The sequence below is a fragment of the Mauremys mutica genome, chromosome 6 (genome assembly GCF_020497125.1).
Source record: "Mauremys mutica isolate MM-2020 ecotype Southern chromosome 6, ASM2049712v1, whole genome shotgun sequence".
In the NCBI taxonomy this organism is placed as follows: domain Eukaryota; kingdom Metazoa; phylum Chordata; order Testudines; family Geoemydidae; genus Mauremys; species Mauremys mutica.
In genome coordinates this window covers 30,098,620-30,119,479 of record NC_059077.1, presented here as the reverse complement: position 1 = coordinate 30,119,479, position 20,860 = coordinate 30,098,620, and the positions used below count along the sequence as shown (strand labels likewise).

The 20,860-nt window shown below is 40.8% G+C and overlaps 2 protein-coding genes across 3 annotated transcripts in view; one reads left to right on the top strand and one right to left on the bottom strand.

Moving 5' to 3' along the window:
- PARP8 (poly(ADP-ribose) polymerase family member 8) overlaps nt 1-988 on the bottom strand; it is a 163,499-nt gene extending 162,511 nt beyond the window's left edge. For both annotated transcript variants that reach the window (XM_045020211.1, XM_045020212.1), the window contains exon 1: nt 112-988. In XM_045020211.1, coding sequence (XP_044876146.1) covers nt 112-202 — 91 coding nt within the window. In that variant the 5' untranslated portion in view covers nt 203-988. The remainder of the gene's footprint in view (nt 1-111) is intronic.
- A 49-nt stretch (nt 989-1,037) lies between these two features.
- EMB (embigin) overlaps nt 1,038-20,860 on the top strand; it is a 91,537-nt gene continuing 71,714 nt past the window's right edge. Inside the window, exon 1 of the mRNA XM_045020219.1 lies at nt 1,038-1,166. The gene's annotated coding sequence lies outside the window, so the exon portion shown is untranslated. The remainder of the gene's footprint in view (nt 1,167-20,860) is intronic.

Here is a 20,860-nt window from a genome sequence, read left to right as displayed (position 1 = left end):
GACAAGTGAACCCCAACCAAACATGTCGCGCTGGGGAAACGTTTGAAGCAGGCAGAGAGGGAGGGGAAGAGAGTGGCAGCTGGTAACCTGGAGTCCAGGCGGAAAACTCACCTGCAAACAGGCAGTCCTTCTCCGCCTTGCACTTTTGGATCACAACGTCAATATCCTTCTGAATCCTCTCTTGTCTTGAACACATCCCCATGAAATAAATCCCAAGGGGGGGGGGAAAGCAGCCTTTATCCCCACCCCACCCCCCTCTCTTCCAGTTTCAATATTCAGTTATAAGATGGAACCTCTGGCTTGATTGCAGAAGTATTTCCACCCCCCAAGTGATCCACTCGGGTGAAGGAGGAGGAGGAGGAAGCCGATGTTGCATGCCCAGATGTGACCGCCCAGATGTTGCTGCTGCTGTTTGGTTGCAATTTCCTCCTTTCCTGACAATAGATCCAGCTGATGAGGATGCTGGTGGTGACGGGGGTGACACAGAACCCCCCCTACACACACACACACACACAGCCCCTGCAAGCACCGCTCACATTCCTGCCCCTCCACCCCTGACCGTGCTGGCTTGTCTGAGCCGGAGAGAAGCGAGCGACAACAATAACAATCCCCAGCGGCGGCAGGAGCAGCTCGGCGAGCGGCAGAGCCTGGAAGCGCGCACACAGAGTCACTCCCAGAGAGGCCGAGACGGCTGCTGCAGCTACGCCAAGCCGCAGACCCTCCCCTCGCCGCCGCCGCCGCCGCTGCTGCTGCTCCCAGCCCCAGCCAGACACTCCGCCTGCCACACGTCCTTTGCTCCGCTGCTGCCGGCTCCTGTGAGCCGGGGGTGTCAAGCCAGCCGGCGCCGCCCAGGGCAAAGGCACCCAGCGGAGGCGGAGCGCAGGCAGCTGCCCGGAGCGGCCCAAGGCTGGCAGTCAACCAGCGCGTGCAGTAGAGGCAGCCGCCGCCGCCAGCGAGACGCTCCCTCTGGCGCAGAGGTTACTGGCGCCCCGCAGCGCTCGCTGCCAGTGTCCCGCGAGCCAGGCCGGGTCGGTGGTGCACGGGTCTAACGGCCGACAGCACCTCGGGGCACGAGGCGGGAACCGCCCCCTGGAACTACGCGGCCGGCACGAAGCCCCAGAGCGCGGGGGCGGGCGAGAGACTATCTGTATAAAGCAATTGCTCAGGTGGGAAATAAAAAGAGCAGGATCCGGAAGGGGGCAGCAGAGCTTCAAAGCCCCAGACGGGGGCAGTTCGGCCAGTAGGGCCCCGTACAGTCATGGCGGCTGGGGGTGCACCCCGCCCCTGGAGCACAGATACTCCTCTCCCCCAGCAGGAGCTTTGGGAGGGAGCTGGCCAAGGGGGAGGGGATTGAAGTCCAGCCAGGGCCCTACCTTCTCCCAAGACCGGCAGCGGGGACCTTCTTGCAGATCTGCCAAGCTGGGGCAAGAGGCCCCTTGTGGCCTCCCCCACTCCCACAGCCAGGGACCCTGGGGAGCTCAGCCCCAGCAGCAGAGTTCTCTTCCTGAGGGCGCAGGCAGGAAGAAGGGTGGGGGCACAGGTGCTGGAACTAGGGGGGCTGCTGCACCCCCTGGCATGAAGTGGTTTCCATCGTTTACAGTTTGGTTCAATGGCTCTCAACACACACACACACACACACCCCACACACAATAAAAATTGTTCCAGCACCCCTGGGGAGGGGCAGGGGGTGAAACCCAGCTGCTAAGACCACTTGTTCCCCATCCCTCCTGAACCTGGGCCAGCAGGGGAGACCCACTTAAGTGGGCCTGTACCAAGCCCCATGGACTAGCCATGAATGAAGCTCACAGTAGCAGTGGTGTCAGACTACTTTCTTCTGTTTTGACTCTGGCTGTTTTTTCTCTTTGCCAATTCTCTCACCATTTCATCTTCCTTCCCTCTCCCTCAGTCATTACTTCTTTTCCTATTCCTGTGCTCCAATGCACGCATCCCCTCTGCTTCCCTGCTCCTCCCACCCCCTTATTTATATGGGTGGGGAGGGTTTATTTTTATATACATCAACCCTATGGAACTAATATTAAATTTGTCACCCATCTTTGATTACACTCTGTATATATCACACCCCTTATCCACAACTCTTTGACAATCCTGTTTTAGATCGTAACCTCTTCTGGAAAGGGACTTTTACTCTGTTGTACAGTATCTAGCACCAAGGAGTCCAGATCAGAGCCTCTGGATGCTTCTGTAATAGAAGTTAATAAATAACCATTATAACACAATTCAGAAGGAATGGTGAAATCTCACTCAATGCCTGCAAAACCAATTACCCTTCATCAGCCCAAGAGCTAGGTGAATAATTCATAACAAATAAATGGGAGTGAACATAACAGAAGAGGATTTGTTTAAAAATTCAAAAGTATATTCATAGAATTTGTTGTTTCAGTCCTCACCCAGCTCTAATCAGCTACCATTATTGAGCACAATTGCTTTGGTGCCTTTTCATTAGGCAAATTTGTATTAATCATGTATTGTTGATTTCAGGCCCAGGGGAATAAATGTGATCTTTATTTTATTATGTGTTTTAAAGTGTAAATACATTTAGAAAAAATGCCATAAAAATGACATTTTTGGGGGTTCCATATTTATCCTTGCTCCAATTTCATTAAACAAGAAAAAGTGATAATGAGGGGACAGAGATTAGTGAGAAAAGTGAACAGATACAAGTCAAAGACAACAGAGTAGTTCTAGACTGATAGAAATACTGTATTGTGCTGTGAATCCCCACCACTAAGCAAAGAATTTGGCCTTCCAAACACTTCAGTGATGCTTGAAGTGATGTGGTCATTCAGCAGAGTCTAGGCTATCCTGCAAGATTTTACTGTCTGAATACAGTTAACAACAATTGTGTTCACTGACACAATTTAATGAGACTTTATTGGCTCAACATGTTATACAAGCTTGGTCAAAGTGTATAAAGAGACCTCTCAGGTATCTTCAAACGTTATGCTATGGTTTTAGCCCGTGTCTGTTTGTCATTAGTGTCCCTTCCTGATCAGATGTCAGGTTGCTATGTAGTACAGTGTCGCCTCTGCTGCATCGCTCCTTTCTCCCAATGCACAATGCTCTGCAGGATAGTGCTCAGCACAAACCAAGATAAACCACGTTTAGATCACATCTGCTAAGTGTGATTAAAGTCCTGTAAGAGGCCACTTGTCCTCCCTTCCTGCTAGACTAGGGGTTTAATCACAGTGAGGGTTTAAATAGTTAGCTGACATGATGCTGTACAGAATTCGTCCTGTTCTTCACTGACCAACCCTTTTTTTCAGCATCATGTTCCTTAACATGATTGATGACTTCCACATTCAGCCACAGTAAAATTTCATAGACCAGACACTAGTGAATAAAAACTTCATCTATAGAGCACACCACTGGCTTCAGTGGAGCTAACACAGAGATGAATTTGGTCCATGATTTCACCACCTGGATTCAAATAAAATAGAGAAAGCCTGATGCAAATGTCTATATCAACATACTGTATTTTGTTTATTAATCATGAACCAAGTTCAGTACCTTAGTTTAAAGTTCCAGATAATGAGCCAGTTTGGTCTCTGGAATATCTCTGCTGACTCTAGTGCAGTTACACTGTGGACAACTGAGCCCAACGTAACGATATTAGGATTTATGATCAGTCAAATTAATAAAAATGGATTTCAGATGGAACCTGTTGTAAAACTAAGGAGACAGTATTGTAGAGCTAAAAAAACAACAACAACAAAAAACCCAGGCTTTCTAAACATTCAGAAACTGTGAACAGACCTAATATCCTAAATTTTAGTGTAACAGTGATCCTCTATCTGCACAACACCATATGCTGTAACCAGAGTGATGTTGCACACTATATCAATGTCATAACCAAAATCTTAAAAGCTTTATAAATAACTTAAGGTTCCATGTGAATTCAGATTCAGCTATGGATAACTGAGGACAATGAAAGCAATATCATTTGAGAGTGGAGTGGTCTCTCTCCTGAGATGTTCAATGCGTGTCATTTCTACTATAGCCTGGAGTCCAGCTCCATCAGTCAATGAAACAGGTTTGCATTCCTGTGAGCCAGATTTTTCTCTCATTTACACAAGTGTAAATCAGATAATTCAGCTGAAGTCAATGGAATTATACCACTGTAAAATCGGTGTGAGAGAAGGAGTGTTAAGAGATAACCAAAAGGAAGCGTGTTGAAACAGTGAGTGACCCGTGAATAAGAAAGCTGTCTAATAAAAGCTTAATCTGGCAGCTCCTTACTCACACAGCATGATTCTGTCTCCCTTACACTGACCAAGTCCTTTCACCCAAGTGGACTACTTGCACAGGAAGGTACTACCCAACAGTGAATAAGGGTGGCAGAACTAGGCCACTCAGTGAGTAGTCCCATTGATTTCTACTAGGGCTGTCAAGCGATTAAAATAATTGTGATTAATCATGCAATTAATCATGCTGTTAAATAATAATAGAATACCATTTCTTATAAATATTTTGGATGTTTTCTACATTTTCAAATATATTGATTTAAATTATAACACAGAATACAAAGTGTATGGTGCTCACTTTATATTTATTTTTATTACAAATATTTGGACTGTAAAAACTAAAATAAACAGTATTTTTCAATTCACCTAATACAAGTACTATAGTGCAATATCTTTATCATGAAAGTTGAACTTACAAATGTAGAATTATGTACAAAAAAACTGCATTCAAAAATAAAACAATGTAAAACCTTAGAACCTACACGTCCACTAAGTCTTACTTCTTGTTCAGCCAATCGCTCAGACAAGTTTGTTTACATTTGCAGAAGATAATGCTGCCCACTTCTTGTTTACTCTTGTCACCTGAGAGTGAGAACAGGAATTCACATTGCACTGTTGTAGCCGGTGTCGCAAGATATTTACGTGCCATATATGCTAAAGATTCATATGTCCCTTCATAATTCAGTCACCATTCCAGAGGACATGTCCAGGCTGATAATGGGTTTTGCTCAATAATGATCCAAAGCAGTGCAGACCGAGGCATGTTCATTTTCATCATCATGAGTCAGATGCCACCTGCAGAAGGTTGATTTTCTTTTTTGGTGGTTCGGGTTCTGTAGTTTCCTCATTGGAGTGTTGTTCTTTTAAGATTTCTGAAAGCATGTTCCACACCTCGTCCCTCTCAGATTTTTGGAAGGCACTTCAGATTCTTAAACCTTGGGTTGAGTGCTGTAGCTATCTTTAGATATCTCACATTGGTACCTTCCTTGCGTTTTGTCAAATCTGCAGTGAAAGTGTTCTTAAAACAAACAACATGCTGGGTCATCATCCGAGACTGCTATAACATGAAATATATGGCAGAAAGCGAGAAAAACAGAGCAGGAGATACACACTTCTCCCCCAAGGAGTTCAGTCACAAATTTAATTAACACATTTTTTTAAACAAGCATCAGCAGCATGGAAGCATGGCCTCTGGAATAGTGGCCAAAGCATGAAGGGCCATATGAATGTTTAGCATATCTGGGATGTAAATAACTTGCAATGCCAGCTAGAAAAGTGCCACGTGAACACCTGTTCTCACTTTCAGGTGACATTGTAAATAAGAAGCGGGCAGCATTATCTCCCACTAATGTAAACAAACTTTTTTGTCGTAGCAATTGGCTGTACAAGAAATAGGACTGAGGGGACTTGTAGGATCGAAGTTTACATTGTTTTGTTTTTGAGTGCAGTTATGTAACAAAAAATCTACATTTGTAAGTTTAATTTTCAGGATAAAGAGATTGCACTACACTACTTGTATGAGGGGAATTCAAAATATTCTTTATTTTATCATTTTTATAGTGCAAATATTTGTAATAAAAATAATAATATAAAGTGAGCACTGTACACTTTGTATTCTGTTGTAATTGAAATCAATATATTTGAACATGTAGAAAAACATCCACAAATATTTAATAAATTTCAAATGGTATTCTATTGTTTAACAATATGATTAAAATTGCAATTAATTGTGATTAATTTTTTTAATTGCAATTAATTTTTTTGGTTAACTGTGATTAATCAACAGCTCTAATTTCTATGTTAAATTATTTTCTTTGCAATTTTCTATTAAGATTTCTGAAGTGTGCTAATGAAATCCAAAATATGTAGTCATACTATTATAGGGATTGCATGTAGCTTAGGCTAATGTGACTTATATGTGATGAGTAAGGAACTATCTTCCTATAATTAGAACTTTGTGCGTTTGATGCTTTTCTTGGTACTACCTTCTGGCTAGTTTATAGAATCATGGTGAATTATTCTTCACCGGTTAGTCCACTCTAGTCTAAGAGAGAACACTCTAGCTGTATTCGAGCTAAACTAAACTGACTTGTCTCTAAAACCAGTCCTTTTTGTATTTCTGTTACAAGAGAATTTCCTATAGAAAGAAAAGCAAGGATTTTAAGTTTCACCCAAAACCTTCCCAGATAGCAAAAACACTGTCTCCATTCTTACCTGCTCCGAGCAAGAGGGATACTAGTGACATACAAATTTCTAAGACTTTTGTATCTAGGGAATTTGCCCCAGCTCTAGCCATTGATCACCTTGCACCAATGTTGCTGCACTGGTGCAAACCAAAAGTACTGTGGTGGAGCTTCTCTCTGCTGGGCATTGAGTGATTTAATCAGGATAACAAATGTAAAGTTGTAGACTGTCCAGTGGGAATTATTAACCCCTAATAAAATAATCTCTGAGTAAGGGCCTACTTGAATCGCAGGATGATTTAAAAATAATTGTGGCAGAGTTGCGGACAAAACATGGAAAATCGTGGAAAAGTAATAATGGATTTTATTAATTGTGGTAATTTGGAAAAGCCAGAGAAGACCTATTTGTTTAAGAAAAATTGCTGGAATGATATAAACACTCAAGTATTATGTTATACCTGCTAAAAAAATTTTGATAACCAGACATTTTGCTGCAGCTATATTACATTCATTTTTTTAAAAAGTGACTGGTACAACATAAAATTCAGAAGACTAATAGTCTTAACACAACTGCTGTAGAAGTCCAATCACTTTAGCCTTTTACAGGTATTGAATGTTAGTGCAGTACTAATTGCATTCTCAAAATGTATGCAAAATTGTAGACTATGCAAAGTAAGCTAATTAAAATCAAAATTGCAATGGAAGTCTAATATTGCAGGATTCGCAATTTCCACACTATTGCTATGAAGTAGGGCCTTATCCATGAAATTTATTCAGAAAAGGCCAAATTGTGCTTGGCATTTATGTGAGTGCATGGCAGTGAGGGAGGAGAAAAAAATGTAAGGAGTCATTCCTAAAAATTGTGTGTACGATGTAAAAACAAGCAGGATTGCTTGGGGGAAGTTCAAACTCTGCAATCCTTGGGGCACACAGAAAATCAAGAGGGGGTAAGAAATCAGTGAGCACGTGGGGATGGCCACATCCTATCATATACCTGTCAGTCATACAGAAGGTAGAAAGATGCATACCATAAAGGGGGTAGCAGCAAGCATGAAGCCTCTGTGCCCTGAGAGAGCTGGAAGACAGACTGCCTCCAGGAGCTCCCCCGGGGGCAGTGCAGTTCCTACCAAACCTTCAGATAGGCTATGCCAATGACATGAAATTTGCAGCTTCTGAATTGTGAGGTCTGTAACAATAATGCTCCTCTCATTCCCACCAACACAGAATCTGAGTGAATTGTAAAAATATCTTTCACCAAAAGTCTGCTAAAAACAATTATGTTTGTACTCTGCGAAAGAATATTCAGCATCTTCATATAAATATTCCAGAACCATTAAATTCTTGAACCTATTGGCCATCACTCAAACCTTGGTTAGGACTAGGATTTTAAGAGGTGTTAATATGTTCTAACACTCTAAAAGTCTGATGTAGATAAGGCAGTTTATACACTAGGATAAAAAGGGTCTTTTAAAATATGATCACTAATATAACTATTTAGTAACCCGATAGAGATGGAGTAACTTGTTCTTTAACATATGTTGGCAGGTCAAGCAGAACACTTGGGGGTAAGTCTAGAATACACAACCAGCTAATACATGTTAAGCTACAACCTGTCCTATCTGCATTAAGATGTTAATGTGTTTTTAAAACACATCTTTTAACCAGTAGAGCTGGATGGGAATTTTTCAACTAAAAGATTTTTAATTGGAAAATGCTGATTGTCAAAACCAAAACTGTTCATGGAATGGTTTGGTTTGGATGAATTTTTCAGCCCTAAAAAAAATGAGAAAAAACTTTCAAAATTGTCAAAATGTTTTATTTCAGCATTTTCTAAACAAAAATACTCCAGTTTTCTGGTTCAAAGTGTTTTCTTTTGGTTTCAAAATTTAAGCTATATTAAAAATAGTTTTTAAATTAAAAAAATCTCAAAAATAATATTAAACATTTTGAAATTATTAAAATGAAGTATTTCAGTTGAGCCGAACCAATTTTTTTTTTTTGATAATTTGAGATTGACTTTTTGTCCTGAATCTGGATGAGAAAGTTTTTTGATATCTCAAAAAAAATTTCATGGGATGTGAAAACTGTTTCCCACCTAGCACAAGTGAATAGGCCCTTATAGCTAACACATTCTAACAGAACACCTTTTATCCTAATCAACACAAACCTCAGATGACTTGATAACATGAAAGCAGGAAAACCAGGTGAAGCTGAAAGTTTCATGTTAAAAGGTTGAGGGAGGAAACACAAAATGGCACAAAACACAGAGGACACAGAAAGAGGAGGATGAATATGAGAACATTTTAAAGCAACAAGATCTGAAAAGAAAATGCAATGATAAAGCAGCTAATGGAATTGATGACAAACTTCTTGGGATTATAAATGAGCTCAACCAAGATTGTAAACTCTCTGAGGCAGAGACTAGTTTTACCGGGTACAGCACCTGGAACAACAGAACTTCAATCCATAACTGGAGAATCTAGGTGCTACGGTAATACAAATAATAAATAACAAAACTAATGAGAAACAGAAATGGAAAGATTTGGATTAGAGTCTTAATTAAAAGTTAGAAGTTGAGTAATTAAATAGAAGTTAAGTAAATTAATTCATGCACCAAGACTGAAATGCTCAATAAGCAGAAAAGAAACAGTATATGAATTCTAGAGTCCTGTGAGTCAGAAATTGAGTGCAACCAAGCAAGATGAAGTACTAGCAAATCTGAAAAGAAAAGCAACGTAGTTTCAGAGGAAAACTTTGACGTGATGAAGTTCTTCAGAGCGAAATAGATAATTTGAGCACTTTCAGTAGAAGTGTTAGTTCATTTGTCTGTATGTACTTCAAGTAGGAATATGACAGAGAGAAATGGAATCTAAGACTTATTGGACTTTATTGAGTAACTGGAAAAAATAGCAAAGCACTAAAAGATGAGCCAGGGACAAGGATTTATTTTAAATTCATAGCTGAAATATTCAAAATGGCTGTAATTTTTTTAATGCATTATATTCAACAGCAAGGACCATCTCATATAAAATAAGGCAAAAGAAAGCCCTAATGCCCAGGCACAGACATGTACGATTGCCTATGAGAGTGGCACCACTAACATTTGGCCACAGGCCAATTTTCATCTTATGGACACCACAAAGGGCCACATTATTGATGTCATACGTGCCAATCATATCTCTGTAGTTTCTGCTGCAACGGGTGCTGGGATCACACATCAAGATGCTACAACATCTTAACATTAAACTTTCTGATTCTATTAACCTTACTATATTTTCCTTCTTTTACTAATTGCTCCTTTTTTTCCTCCACCACTAACTGCATTTCTTTCTCCATCTTCAACAACCCCAGCCTCTCCCCATTGCCCATATTCTTCCCACTCTCGTATCTTTAATCACTCCCCAATTCTCCCAAACAAGAACATCGAGGTATCCCTTTTCTAACAAGTTTCATTCATACCCTCCTTCTTTCCCTTCACCTTCATCCCACCCATCCCTCCAATTCCATTTCAGACTCCCTTCTCCCCTCCCCATCTAACTTCCTCACGTTTCCCTGTTCTTTAGGGTGAGGTGGGAGGGGAACGAGTTGCATCTTCTCTAACTCTGCCCTGAAAGAGACAGGAGCTGCCCAGTGGAGCTTGCTCTTCCCCTTTAGAGGCAAAGGGAGTTTCAGCAGCTCTCTTTCTTCACCACCTGACCTGAAAAGGATCCAGAAAAGGCTGATGGCTGCTCTAGTTTATATAATTTTAGAAGTGTAAGGTAACGGAACCAAGGGAAAAACAATACCTGTTGGGGAGTTTAATTTGAAAATGAGGGCCCCAGCCCTTAAAAATCACTTTCAATTAAGACTTATGAGGCATCTTTTGATTAGGACCTTAGGAATTTTACAGAAATTTACAGCTGACCACCCAGGGAATTTACAGCTTGCAGCCTTGGAAGCCTAAATCCACTTTATATGATGTCATTTTAGTTGAGTAACACTGGAATATATTCCTTTAATTTTGTACATGCAGATCTATGATATTTAAGTAATTCTCTCACCACCTGTGATCTTGGATAAGGCACCTGAATTAGGTTCTAATTTTAAAAGTTTCATTGATCAATGTACAATAGTTACTGTACATGTTTATTCTAAATCTCATAAGAATTTTACATTTGAAACTCAATATAGTTTGTGGGAAATGTACTGAACAATTATCCTGAATGTGATTGCTTTTATGGATGAGATCTATAAGTCTGTCTTTTCCTGGTGACTGCACATCTTAAAGTTTGAGTAGTGATTTAAAGACCAGTGAACTTCAGTTTAAATGCTACAGCAGTGCACACTCTCTCAGTCTGTCAATAAAAGTAAGATAGTTCAGTTTGATCATGGCTCAGTTTTCAGTGCTCCTAATATTAAAGATGTATATTTTCTGATTATAGGATTTTTGGCAGTTCTGTGGTGATACTAGGTCAGAAGTAGTATTGCCTGTATTTCCAAATGTTCTAAAATCTGAGATTTTTAAGTAAAACCTTAACTTTGAATTTCCAGGATAACTGCATAGTTCATTCAAGAGATTTTCTTCTTAAGTAATCAACTGATATTTACAAACCTGACGAACTATATATATTTTTTATTAAATGGTTAAGAATTGTTCAATGAATGGAGTCCCTATGGAGTTTGCAGCTGTATAAGGATAGTTCCCCAGTGAGCCCCTGTGTCTTCCTCCCTTCTACACCTGTCCCTCTCACAGAACTCTATGCCACCTGTCTACCCATCATAGAGACCTGCATGCTAGATATGTATAGTAGATTTATAGGATTAATTTGGGGAACAGATTAAAGACTGCTAGGTTAGCCCCTTTCTTTCCCAGACTGCTCTTTCCCTCATGTGGTTCTTTATCTTCCACTCCTGCAAAGTGCCCTTTTGTGGTTTTGTCATGGCTTCACAGCCAGCTGCACTTCTGAATACCATTCTGGTCTCTCTGAGTGCACCCCCCTTTTTGGTCTGTTCTTTCCCATTCTTGGCAAAACAGCTGTGTAACTGTGCTGAAGCCAAGGAAGTAGGTTCATCACAATTAGTAGCTCAGACATTATCTCTTAACCCTTGAAGGATCTACCAGGAAGTGTTTTATCTGGCATCATTATTTGGCTCTCCTGCTTATTTCCCAACCACCTGATATTAAACTAAACCAACATATGCATACAGTAATCATCTCAATGATCCAATAAAGCCATACAGTGACTATCCCAACAACCATGTCACATGCAGTATTCATAAATTACAGGACATTCCTTTGCCCTTCAGGGCGACTTCCCCCATTATGGCTAGTTAACCATCTACATCAGGCCCATGCTGAGTTTATAAGTTTTATTGAGTCCATAATGCACAGCACATAGAAAACACTATTAAAAACTAAACAATTCCATAGACTCTAAACAAGCCAAAGATACCAGTCTTTGCCAAAACTAAGGAGAAACAAATTTGTAGTTCCTAGGCCAAACCCAATATGGAATTAAGATGAACCAAAAAAAGGAGAATGTTTGAAAAAGTGTGTTCATTTCACTTTTAAACCCTTCATATGATGTGCTCTAGATCACACCTATGATATTTCAGGTGGATGGCTTTTGTTTTCACTAAGTTAGGGAGTGGTTTTAAAATCACATTGAAAATAGGGTTCAACTATAGACTAGTACCCCTCCATAAAACAGGAACCGCAATTATTAGAATAGTGTGCTTGTTAAGGGGGCGGAACTAATGAAAGAAACCTGAATGACCCTCAAAGTTTAAACAGCAAATGCAAAAGAAAATCAGGACTAATTACAAGAAAAAGGTCTTTCTTAGCTGTAAATTTACAGAATGTTTATTGTGCTGGTGGTACAGAAGTTAATGCAAAGCAAGCAAAATTTCTCAACTTTGAGATCTCACATGTTGTTTTTTTGTTTGCTCTGCTTTGAAAGAGTGCTACTTGCCAACCAGACAGGTTTTTGCAATCTCTCACAGCCATAATACTACTACTAAAATTAAGTAAGATTTATTTATGTTCTCACTCTTCAAGGCAATCAGAACTTAATCAAACACTATACTTTCTTCAGCCAAAGCTTTTAGTAAACCTCATCATTCAAGTTTCCTGTGTGATGCTTTATACTGTGACATATATTGTGTGTCAAATAGCCCCATAGCCCTAGAAATGGTCATCTATTTTAAAAATGTATTTGTTTAGCCTGGCTTTATACTACTTTATTGATGACTGCAATGTGCTTCAAGATTATTATTTGAGGGTTGCTACAGATGAAAAAGATAGATTAGGTAAGAACATGTTGTATGACAGAATTGAGTAACTAGTGCAAAACACTAACAGTCACTTTATTTTAAAGAAATTCGCTTTGGCCATGCTTATACCCATTCCACATTCACCTTGAATGAGAGAAACAAACACGCACAAAGAGTTAATTTCAAAGATGCCTGCACAAATATTTCCAAAAACTGAACATTTAATTTGTGTGTTTGAGATTTTGAATTATCAATTCTTGGATGCGCTACTAATCAGGGGTTAGAAACAATTGTGTGAGTTCTGACTAACCAACACAGCTTGAATAATAAATATTCCATGAAATTACAAAAAAGTAATTGAATAATTTTGAAAAAGGAATAAATTCAGGAAAATCTTGATCTGGTCTTGGAATATCAATTAGCAGAAAGTGAAGTTATAACCATCAAATACATTTTTATTTGTCTTCTCAACTATAATGTACCATATTATGTTCCATATTCAGAGAGACTCATTTTGGGGTAGATATTTAGCTGGGATAAGACCAGTCTTCTTGTTTGGAGATGTAAATTGAACTTCTTGCCATCTCCCCTGCCCCCCCCCCCCCCGCTCCTCCGAAAAGGGTGGCAAACATTCATTCCTACCATTCATTCTGGGTGTAAATATTATCCCTCAGATGCTAAACTGTTTGATTTGTGGGCATAAATTGTTGCTCAAGGAGAAAGGCCACAAGATGTATAGACAGCCTTTTGAAATCAAGATTTCTACCTCCTTTGTGGTGCTCATATTGACCATGCAGAAGTTACTCTGCAATACACAAGACAGGACCCTATGTGGCAAACCCAAGGTCACACCTTACGTACCTGGCAAAGAGGCTCTCCTGTCACCTATTTCTTTGCCTTAACCACAGTAAGGGCTATCTTTCTCATTTCTCAATCCTTATCGTATATTCAGAAGTTATAATTACATCAAGGGGTTCTGATGCTTAAGAGGTTTGGGTAATCACTAGAATCCTACAAAAGAATTATAAGCTTTCACAGAAACAAGAAAATTTGTCTTGTTGATTTTATATATACCTGGATTTGATGTATTTTCAAGCTCTTCCATATTTCTCTTTTCTTTCTCTCTTCCTAAATGCCACTGTCACTGCCAGCGCCTCTTTTTGTCTTAAATGAAACTGAGTGGTCACCACCTGAATGATTTATTTTGCAAACCCTGCTGAAGCCACCATCTCTTTTGGTTGAATCTTGTATTCCCTGATCTCACACCAGACCCATCAGTACAAATGGTGCATGTTCATAATTAATTGGTGCAATGGCCTATGAATTATGAGGTGGTTTCACGTGATTTTAGTGTATCTAACACTGTGGTTCTTGTACTACAAAACCAAATTCTGCTCTATTCAGTACCTGACAAATATTTATAATAGTGTTAATAGACTAACTCTAATCAATGATAGACAAATCTGGAATGGGAGATTATATATCTGTATCTCAAGAAGTCACCATTGAAAACCAGGTCCATATTTACAGATTACTCTATTTTTTAAAAAAAAGAATGAGGAGTACTTCTGGCACCTTAGAGACTAACAAATTTATTTGAGCATAAGTTTTCATGAGCTAAAACCCACTTCATCAGATGCATGCAGTGGAAAATACAATAGGAAGATATATATACACAGAGGACATGAAAAAATGGGTGTTGCCATACTAACTATAACGAGAGCAATCAGTTAGGGTGGGCTATTATCAGCAGGAGAAAAAAATATTTTGTAGTGATAATCAGGATGGCCCATTTCCAACAGTTGACAAGAAGGTGAAGTAACAGTAGGGGGGGAAATTGGCTTCGGGAAATAGGTTTTACTTTGTGTAATGACCCATCCACTCCCAGTCTTTATTCAAGCTTAATTTAATGGTGTCAAGTTTGCAAATTAATTCCATTTCTGCAGTTTCTCGTTGGAGTCTGTTTTTGAAGTTTTTTTGTTGGAGTAATTGTGACTTTGAGGTCTGTAATCAAGTGACCAGGGAGGCTGAAGTGTTCTTCGACTGGTTTTTGAATGTTATAATTCTCAACGTCAGATTTGTGTCCATTTATTCTTTTGTGTAGAGACTGTCTGGTTTGGCCAATGTACATGGCAGAGGGGCCTTGCTGGCACATTAATTTGCAAACTTGACACCATTAAATTAGGCTTGAAACCTATTTCCCCATGGTAATTTTTTTCCCCTACTCACACCTTCTTGTCAACTGTATTTTAGGTCTGATGCGTCATTATCACCAAAATGATGCAAACTGCATGGTCACACCTGAATCTTTGCACATATGTATGGATGAAAAATAAATGCTTGCTTTGAGTGGAAGATGATAGCTTTTCTTTATATATCTGCTGTTCTCCTAACTCAATTATTAATCTGTCAGTCATTGTACTTAAACTATTTTGGTTTTACAGAGATGCTGTTTATTATAGTTTAGGTTATGGTGTGCAGAGCAGTGATAAAATGTTACATAAGAAGATTTATCTCAGTCATTATGCCTTGGTGATATTTGCTATGCACCAACAGACTGTTCAGTAATATAAACCCTATTTTATTTTTTATTAAATTAATTTTCCATCCTCCTACATAATTATCTAAATTCTCTAAACTACACAGATATAGCTCTTGGCACAACATTGTATACTGACAAGGGAATGTTTAAAGAGAAAAGTAGCTGGATAGACTCCTAAAATACTCAGGGAGCTGATTTATGCATTTGGGTAAACTCAGTTACAATACAAGAGCTGGATAAAGAATGTGAAAAATTGTTCATGAATAATGTGAAAAAATGTGCAAATCTTTTTCAGTTTGGCTACATTCCCACCCCTTTTACTTGCTTGTTCACAAAAAATATTATGGAATGGCTGTTTTCTGGTTAATACCCATATGCAACCAAGAGAATTCTTGTATCAATATATTTACATTTGAGGCAGAAATGTTTGATCCCCTATATATCCAGTCAGTCATACAGTCAGGGGGCTGACATAATAACATGTGACATAGCTGACTATTCACACTTCATGAGGAAATAGTCAAATATATGGTTGAAGTGAATAATTTGCAAGCAACCCACTGCCTCAAATATGTTCACAAAGTATTTGTTAAACAATGACATGCAACGCAACACATACATTCATAAAAATCAGACTCCAACATGTTGTGGCCCATTTACACCTGTCCAGTAAAGAAAAGGGGCTATAAAACCTGATGGATTTAACTAGCTGAGGATTTTCTTGGAATGGGGGAATCCTCAGGTGATGTAGAAGTGTAGGAAGCAAGGCCAGAACAATGGGTACAGCTGGAGTGAGTTTCCCCACTCTCCAGAAATTCAGAGCTGGCAGAACAGTACTTGATGGCTGTTCTTGGCTGGCATAGTTCAAAGCAGTCTTGAGGTTTCTCTAAACTATGATAGGGAGCAGGCTGGCGTCAACTCAGCCACATAACTAAGGAACTGCAAGTAGCATCATTATGCCCCCTACCCCAAAGCTGCATCCAATGTTGATTGAGTACAGCTAGCAATCTGGCCCAAATCTCTTCAAGGATAATTTGGGAACAGGAAGAATGCCAAATTAGCTATTAGTGATTAAAATTATTTTGCCCAGCAATACACAGAACCTAATCATCGTATGCTTGATTTTTTCCTTTTTGAACGTGGCTATAGTTTCTCGCTATTCTGAAGACTACACAAAATCTGACCACCTGATTATGCTTTCATTTACTACAGTGAAGTTACTCCTGATTTACACTGGTTTACTCTTGCATCCGAAGAAGTGGGTATTCACCCACGAAAGCTCATGCTGCAAAACGTCTGTTAGTCTATAAGGTGCCACAGGATTCTTTGTTGCTTTTACTGGTTCAAATGAGAACAGAAGTCTTAGAATCCAAATAGTATAGAAATGAATTCATCTGGTACAGAACATGTCATTACACTTTGCATGTCTTAGCTATCTTAGCTATCAAAATAAAAATAATATTAATAAATCACAAAGCTGAATTTGTATCTAGAAGAGAATAAAGGCTAGATTCTTTAACCCTTATTCACACAATTAAAACAGTCATGCAGATACCCCATTTACTTCAATGGGAATAATTGTGGATGAAATTCATCCTGATGCAGAGGAGTGGCACAAGGACCTCCCTGCATTTAAACCCTACATAGGGGTGCTACAGCGTGGGGGGTCTGTGATCCAAGGACCTCTTGGTTCCAAATAGTAGAGCATACAGGAGGGCATAAGGGTTACAGGAATCCCCTGGATCTGGTATTGACATTCTAGTTAAAAGCGATCATGTATGGTTTCTACTGACAGCCTGTGTCACACTGGTCTTCGTAATCTTTGCAAAACATAGGTGCAGATAATAGACAAGATTTATATACATACGCACACACACACATATATATACAGACATACATATACACACACATACACAAAGAGATTGTAAATTACATTCTCAAGATTGTAAATTACATTGTAATGAATGGCAGGTTAAGACAGATTCCACCAGACAGGAGGTAGGAGTCACTTATCTCTCTAGCTGACCATTATGTATTGTGTGTACTCTAATAGAAGTCTATTGGCATACTGAGTCAAGTGCTAATAAAGAGTTTGTGGTGACTTTGGAAGGAAAATTAATTAGTGTGGGAGTGGGACACGCTCCTTTAGCTGACAACAGAGAACTGATCTAATCTCTAGGGGGTGCAAAAACACACCCTGGCATCCTTCATTGGGGGAGATAATCTGCCAGTGGTCTTTGTCTCAGCCATCCTGGTTAAAAACACAGAGAAGGACTTTTGGGTAAGCAGAACCTTATTAGACAAGATGGCTTCTTGTTGAGTTTCAGCTATAGAATGTACATTATGGTCTCATTTTGTATGCAACCCTTTGTTTCCTATATTTCTGTTTGCTAGCATATGAATCTCTGTTCTTTGTTAAATAAACTTACACTTGCTTTTCTCTATGAACAAATCTAAGTGCTTTGTGTTAAGTGGAGCTGTGTTCTAAGTGTAACTAGTAAGCTGTGTGTGGTGTTCCTTTTGGAACAGAGGAGCTAGTAATTCTGAGAGCATCCAGTGAAACAGAGGCTGGACTACAGGGGGGATGCCTGGAGGTTGGAGTGTGCCTGTCGCTAGCTTGCAGGAGGGACAGTGGAGCCTGCTTGGACAGAGATGCAGATCCACCGACAGGGGGGCAAAGGGAGCAATTGCCCAAGAGCCCGAGTGATTTAAAAGGGCCTGGGGCCCCCCAGCTGACTCCTCTGCAGTGGCCAGGAGCCCTGGGCCTTTTTAAATTATATGGGCAGGCCAAAGATCTCCTAGGCACATGTGTGACTGTGCTGGCCAATCGTGTCAGTCTGCGGGGCCCCCAAAGCTTGGGGCCCAGAGTGGTTGTGCATGCCTAGGAGTGACGGCTGGTCCCAGAAGTGACAGATTCATCACTTCTGCCCCAGGGCCCACCCCCCTAGGGATGGACCCTCAGCCCTGGGGCCTGGAATTTCTGTTGGCGGGCCTGCAGAGATGGGTGTGCTTGCGTTGCCTGTGGCTGGGAGTGTCAGGGAGCTGATCCCTAGCAGGTACAAACAAGGCTTCTCACACTGAAGGCAGGTGTTAGTGAGTGGCCTGACAATCCTGGGTTACCCTGCAGGGTCAGCCAGGTGTGTGGCCCTGCAGAGGTATCAGGAAATGGTCTCCATGTGGCCCCATAAAGACCACTGTAGAAGGGCTCTGTCCCTCTTTGAGGCACCGGATGGTCCTGCGGGCATACTGCCCACAGCTCCTTGGTTTTTGCAATAATTTACTCCAGACTAAAGTACTGAGAAGAAGATCCCCTTTGTAGGGTCTTATTTATTAACTTTTTTACCAATACAAAATATTATCCCTCCAGTCCAAACCTCCTTATGGGGTCTAGGTGCTAATTCAAACAGGCTTCCTCACTTAAGTTCAGGAGTCTGACAGTGCTTCTTTTGGGGTCCGTATAATAGTTCAGGTAGGCTTCCTCTCCTTAGATCAGAAGTCCCTCAGCCCTCTCTCTGGAGCTGGGTTTAGTTCAAGCCAGCTTCAGTCAGCAGCCAGCTTCTCCCAGTGGGCCCCTTTCCACTCAGTCCTTTCATCCCTAGGCTGGGAGAGCTCAGCACACCTCCTCCTGCTTGGGAAGAGTTAGCATATGCACTGCCCTTCTTCTCAGGGCTTCTCCTATTTGGCTGGGAGAGAGGGGCACTTTGTCTTACAAGGCTCCTGATCTCATCAGACCCTTGAAGGAACAGTAACACAGGTTTTTCCTCAACCACTAACTATTCCCACTTCTTCTCTCCTAGTATATGCCTCTGCCATTTCCAAAGCGCTTGTGTACATCAAAACTCCTGAAACCTGACAGGGCCATGCCATGGTCAGGCTGGCTGACCCCTACCCCCTTAAAGGAGAAAGATCACTGCTGTTACAGCCACTTTGGGTCTGGGCTGACAGCGGGCCTGTGGATTCACAATTCTGCAGATCCAATAGTCCAAGTACTCCTAGTAACTCGTCGTGAAGGATGCAGCTGCTATGCCATGTTCTATGGTAGCCCATACCCTTTCCCCTGGGAGATGAATGTTACTTCCCAACCTGCATCAACTCCAAATACACTAGACTGAAGCAATTTTTCTTCCTGTAACAAAGCAAAAGTAAGTGTTCTGAATACACGCACACAGCAATTCTACAAATTGCACATAACTATAGGAATCCGTTTCCTCCTCCCATGATGGGCTGGAGGTGTCTCCAGTTTCTTTCCTATCAGTATCTGCCTTCACAGCTCTAATCTCATTGCTATCTACTCCTTGAAGTCTGCCAAGGCAGTGCTTCTTAACACTTGTGCAAAGAACTTCAGCAATATTGAGGAGAGTTTTCCATCAGAATCTCAAAGTGAAGAAGATATTCTGTAGATAAAAAAGGCATAAAGACTTAAATCAGTGTTTTACTCTATCTTTAAAAGTGTGGACTTGAGTATTGACTTGTCTGAGTATGGGAATAGCCACACATATAAAGGTTGTAGGATCAGGACCAAATAAGAGTTTGCCATTTAAGGGCCCAATCCCGCACACTCTCTTACTCACACAGATAGTCTCATTGTCTCCAACAGGACACTATGCATGAGTAAGAACTAGTTTGCAGAAGGCCCCAAATTAGTCACAGCATGGCAAGGACTGCCAAAGAAGGGAATGGACTGTGACTTTCTCTTTTATAAAGTCCCTGGGCCAAATCTGGCCCTATGACTGATTTGGTTAATCAAATCTCTCCATTTGTAGCACACTTCCTTGCCAGCTATCCTTACTCAAGTGTAGTGTGGACTTCCATAAGTATCATTCAGAATATATCTTTCAATGAATGTAGATGATTCTTGTGGTAATTATGAATATTTCTCACCAAATTAATTGAGTGATCTGATCAAGCTATACTTTTATATATCCTGTGATTAAGGGTCTTCTTCTTCTTAGCATATGTGCAACATGCCTTAGATGACATGTGACCAGGATTCATCACTGAATTTGGTCTGCTGGTAGGATCATTAGCTTCCCCAGCTTGGGCTAGGTACTGATGGGGAGTGCAACATGAACACTGATCTATGCCCCCTATTAAGGGTCATTTTAGGATATATTTTTATTGAGTATTTTTCATATCCAACCAGCGGACTCTACCCTGGGGGCGACTCTACCTCCACTGCGAAGGCCACTGTAGATACTTCGGTGGCTTGTCTGCCAGTCGAGAGTGGACTGAGCCAGGAGGAGGAAATCTTGGATAAGGATGTGGAAGGGGAGGGGGACCCAGAGGCAGAGGACGACTCGGAGGTCAGAGATGCATGCAGCCTGGAGCTGTTTTCTACCATGGAGAAGACTAGCCAGCCACAGCTGTTGGAGCTTGACGAAGTGCAAACAGGAGAGGAGGCCCCTGGTAAGTGGCTTTTATTTTGGGAATCGCTGAATTGAGTTATTGGAGACAGGAGGGTTGCAGAAAGCAGGCTTGAGTCTGTATGATGCGCATACCACCACATGCCTAGTCTGAGTGGCAGAACAGGGTGTTGATTCCCTTTCTTCATGGGAATCTGCCTCAGAGATCTCCACAAAACTCTCGGAGACACTGGGCAATCCACTGCTGCAGGTTCTTTG